Below are 5201 nucleotides of genomic sequence, written 5' to 3' on the forward strand. Positions count from 1 at the left end.
TTATGCTACGGTTAGCTGTGCTACGCTATGGTATTTTATGCTACGTTTAGCTGTGCTACACTATGGTATTTTACGCTATGTTTAGCTGTGCTACACTATGGTATTTTATGCTATGTTTAGCTGTGCTACGCTATGGTATTTTATGCTACGGTTAGCTGTGCTATGCTATGGTATTTAATGGAATTCAACCTTTATTTAACCAGGATAAAATCTTCTTGAGATTAAAAATCTGTTTCCAAGTGTCCTGGCAAGTAGCAGCAGCATAACTACACTACTTACTTACAGATGGACACACTTTCACTCATCAACAACATGCTATGCTATGCTGTGACATGAAATCGTATGCCATTCTATGTTAAGCTATGATTGTTGAATTTTGCGGCGTGATGGTTGGACTACGACAGGTTTTGTGGCGTCAGAATCGTGTTGTCAGTTTTGGAGCGAACAGTAGGAATGAGAGAGAGAGATCCGATTATGAGTACTCGATTACTAAAATATTCTTTTACAACAGCCCTGCTTTGTTCGTCCGTATGGGGCCCTCTGTCTGCTCTGTCTCTTATTTAGCTCTTAGAAGGTTGTGAGTTTAAATTCAGTGGATGTGCCCTGAGACACGGCATTTCAGTCCCGGCTCCCTGCTAATCTGCTCATCAGTATGAGTGCAAACAGGGAGACTAAAAAAAGTTTAATCCCATTTAAGCAGCCGAGTGGAAACGTTACGGTTTTCAGTCTGATGAAGACGCTCTGGGTGTCAAAAATCAGTGAAAATCTTAAATCTATCTTCTTTAAGCACAACAGACAGCGCGTTCTTCTGTTTTCAGTTCAGTAAAATCCAGATAAAACTGAATTATAAACTAATCTGTTTAAATCTGGTTCAGAGAAACTGAGGAAATGAGACGGTGAGGATGAATTATGGATGAGATCAGCGATGACATCGCAGCAGAAAAACTAAATCGGGCTGCATAACAAAACATTTCATGTTTATTTAAACATGAAATTATGTTTTACGAAGCATCATTTTATTTTGTTGTTTTAGAAAAAAACATTATTTTATTTATAAATACTCAAAGTAGCTCCAACCTATTAGTGAACTAAACCAAAACCATTTTATATTTGAAAAAATATTTAATTTTTCAAATATAGAAAATGAGAATAAAATTCAATCTTATTGGACGGTTTCAGTGTAGGTCAGGGATGTCCAAACTGTGGGTCAGGGGCCGTTTGTGGCCCTTGGATTGATTTTTGTTGATTTATCTGCCTGACTTTATTTTATTTTCTCGGCCTGCCGGTTCTTTAGACTCAATGATTTTGGCCCCTGGTGTAGATAAATTAAAATATTTTAAATTGTTTAAAGTTTAATTTTAAGATTCAAATTAGCGTGTTAACGTTGTACAAGTGCAAAGAATAATCATTCTTTGATGGTTTTGTTACTATAGTTACAATCTGATGGTACAAACTCAAACTTTTCTTTGTGTTTGAAATACTGAGGAACTTTAAATATTTATTTTAATGGATTCCAACAGTTTCTTTGTAGCTCAGTTTGTAAAAATGTAATTTATTCAGATTTCCTGCGGAGCGTAGTTAAAGTCACACTTTATACTCCAACTAGAAGAAGCAAACAGATCCTGATCTCTCAGCAGCAAACAGTGCCGCCCATATTCTAATGCCACCCTGGGCTTCTGCCCATACGGCCCATTTCACTCATCTGAACCTTCAGTTCACTAACATGTTCATTTTATAACTTCAGTTCTTTTACTTCAGTGGAAATAGAGCGTAATATTTTTAATACTCTGCTGCCTTCAGGACTCCGGGCCTCCAGAACGCGTCGCCCTGAAATAAAATGGAGGAGGATTTTCTGAGACTCACCTTCCCGTTGGGACTGGCCTTCTTAAACACTCTGTAGGCAGACAGAGACAGAAACGGGTCAGGAACCAAATAAACCAGTTCAGTTCAGTTCAGTTCAGTTCAGTTCAGATCAGTTCCAGTTCAGTTCAGTTCAGTTCAGTTCAGTTCAGTTCAGTTTCAGATCAGTTCAGTTCCAGTTCAGTTCCAGTTCAGTTCAGTTCAGTTCAATTCAGTTCAGTTCCAGTTCAGTTCAGTTCAGTTCATAGGCCGCCTATTACTAAATTGTCTAATTTATTTTTACAAAATGATGTAATCAGATGGAAAATACATTAAGTTATGTAAAACTTTGCCAGAATTTTAACATAAATTCAAATGTCTGAGTAATTTTCCACAAAATAAAACCAGTTGCTGGGTTTCAGTCATGTGACCCGGATGACGTGTGAAATTCAGATGGAGGTCTGGAAGGTGATTTCTCCGGTTGAAAACAAAGCAAAGTTGATCACAACAGTAGCTGATCCCCTAAATAGGCTGGAACATAAAAATATGCGTCCATTTAGGATGTGAGCCGTATTATCTCGGTAAAAAAGGACTTCTCTTATAATCTTGAGGATTTATTCGCATCGAGGCGATCAACGTAACCAACTACCTGGAGCTGCAGACCTCATGTTGTACGATGAGCCAGAAGAAAGTTTTCAAAAGCCTGGAGAACAGTTTTAGTTTCAGGTTGGGTCAAGCATTTAGGATCAAAAGCAGCATTAAATGGCTGCCGACTTGTTTCTGCCGGGTGAGTAGCGAGTTGTGCTATGTTAACGATGCTATCGCTAACAACGAGCTAACCATGTTATTTTATGAGCTTGAATCTCCTGGTAAATAATTGGTTTAGCTTCTGTAAACCCAAATTCATGCTGGATTTGTACGTTAATGTTGAGTCGCTGCTGGATTCGGGTCCAATGTCAACGATTGGCTCCCAGGAACCCCGTGTTCGTGTCTGTTGGTGTCCAGACACGAAGCCTGTGGGGGAACAGTAACAGCTCCCTGTCTGTATGGCTGGTAGGTTAATTTATTTACCTTTTTTATTTTTTTTAATTTAGCATTAAAGTCCCACTGAATAAACATATTTTCTGTCCGTGACTCGGCTCTGAGCTAGCTGCTAACAACATTAGCGCTCCGAGGACAGCCATGCTAGGGCATAAAAACAACATATCTGACCTTATGAATGCTTGTCTTTCTAAGTAACTGTCCAATAAAATATCTGAAAATACAATTTAAACGATGTGATTGTTTCCTGTTAGAAAGTGGTGCTGCAAACGCTGGCTTTAGAGGAGATCCACTTTTCTCCTCTTTTTTCAGTAAGTTTTTTAAAATGAACTGATAGTTGGAGCCAACAGGGGCCCTAAAAGCTGCTCCTGCGGCCCTGCAGAGTTTAAACCAGGCTGGTCCTCCTGCTGTCACTCCCCGTCCCCCGTGGGCCCGCGCCCCGCTGCAACCCCTCCTCTGAGGTAATGCGGTAATAAATTAGCTCCATTAGCTCCAGCAGCATCGGGGCGGCGTGTTACCGGAAACCGGCCGGACTCCTGGGAGCTCAGAGCGCCATCAGCCGCTCGCCATAAACTCACTAATTATTCCAATTACACTTTAACTCCTCAGATCCCTCCGCCCTCAGCCGCTGCACCACCTCAGATCCCTCCGCCCTGCAGGAGGAAACTCTGTTTCTCCTGATCACTGCACTTCTTGTTGGATCTCCTGTAGCTGTCACTATTGCAGCGGTGCAGAATAAGCTCCTGACTGAAAACTCTTTTCTTTTTTTTCCAAATAGGAAACATCCAGATTAATTAAATGTTATTTAAATTGGAATGGCTGAAAATGACTTTATGTCTGAATATCTGGATGAGCTGGAATGTCTTTGTTATGGATTACAGCAGATTATGTTGGAATAAACTGGAATGTGATGATTATAATGAATTATGTAGTTTAATGTTTAAACATGGAGAATATTAGACTGAGTTGAGCTGAAGCTTCATTATTTAAACTGGAATAAATCTGGTTTAAACTCTGATTCATTTAAAGATCTTAGATTAGAAATGGATCTAGATTAATATAGATTAAAGGGAAATAAATATTTAATTTGATTTGATGGTTTATAGTTTGGTTAAACTGAGTTGGTTGAAATTAAAACAAATTTGGTTAAAAATGTGATTTTTTTAAAGAAAGCAGAGAATATTGGTTTGAGTTCAAGTGGAATCAGTTTTAATTACTGCGGAGTTGATTTATCTACAGACTGAAGTGACCAGTCCAGGCCGGCGGGTTGATGGAGGAAACGCTGCTGCCGTCCGCAGAGAAGAACGAAAACACATTAAAGATTCATCAGACCGACGGCGCAGACTCATCTGACAGCAGACAGGAAGTGATTAGAGCCTCAGATCGATCACTGATCAATGCTGGTGTGAGAACCAATAACTCCTGACTAACAGATCAGTAAAACATTTAAAGGTGGATTTGTCCAGCAGACAAGCCAAACAAATTCTCCGCCATGTTTAGTGTTAGTGCCAGCAGGGGGCGCTGTGGGAAACAACCAGGCAGCAGGTCAGCCGGTCGGATCAGAGCCACAGAAAGAATCTGGCATTTTTAAATTAATCACAGAAACTTTCTAGAAAACACTTCTCAAAATGTTTGACTTTTGCGACTCAGAAAATTCCAGATATTTTTCTAGAAAATTTCTGAGAGAAATTTTTAAATTTTCAAGCTCAAAAATGTTTTTTTTTTTTTTTTATGGAAAATGTCTGAGATTAATGTCAAGACTTGGCAGAAATTTATGCTGCTTTTTATTTTCGATCTACAATGACTCTAATGCACCGTTGTAAATTAAAATGTCGGCCATTTTTGTAGTCCAGAGGCAGAAACAAATGACCAAGATGATAGGTAATCTCTCAGAAGACTCACTGAACTGCTGTGGGACTGAACTGAATGAGGATCATGACCACAAAATTCATCCGATTCATTTTTGAAAACGATATAATCCAAATGTTTCCGTTTTTATTTTGGTGCAGGACAAATGTGGAGGATTCCATCCATCCACTTTCTAACACCCCTGTCCCTTAATGGGGTCAGGAGGAGCTGGTGCCTCTCCAGCTAACGTTCCGGGTGACAGGCGGGGTCGCCTGGACAGGTCCCTGGACACAGGTCACCTGGACACAGGTCGCCTGGACGGGTCGCCTGGACAGGTCGCCTGGACACAGGTCGCCTGGACAGGTCGCCTGGACAGGTCACCTGGACACAGGTCGCCTGGACACAGGTCGCCTGGACAGGTCGCCTGGACAGGTCACCTGGACACAGGTCGCCTGGACACAGGTCGCCTGGAC

At 40.7% G+C, this 5201-nt stretch overlaps 1 protein-coding gene across 1 annotated transcript in view; it reads right to left on the reverse strand.

The window, feature by feature from the left end:
- Positions 1 to 5201, reverse strand: part of arrb1 (arrestin, beta 1) — a 26572-nt gene that overhangs the window by 13835 nt on the left and 7536 nt on the right. The window contains exon 2 of the mRNA XM_007573732.2: positions 1864 to 1894. Within this exon, the coding sequence (XP_007573794.1) occupies positions 1864 to 1894 (31 nt within the window). The remainder of the gene's footprint in view (positions 1 to 1863; positions 1895 to 5201) is intronic.

The sequence above is a fragment of the Poecilia formosa genome, unplaced genomic scaffold (assembly GCF_000485575.1).
Source record: "Poecilia formosa unplaced genomic scaffold, Poecilia_formosa-5.1.2 Scaffold337, whole genome shotgun sequence".
Classification (NCBI taxonomy): Eukaryota; Metazoa; Chordata; class Actinopteri; order Cyprinodontiformes; family Poeciliidae; genus Poecilia; species Poecilia formosa.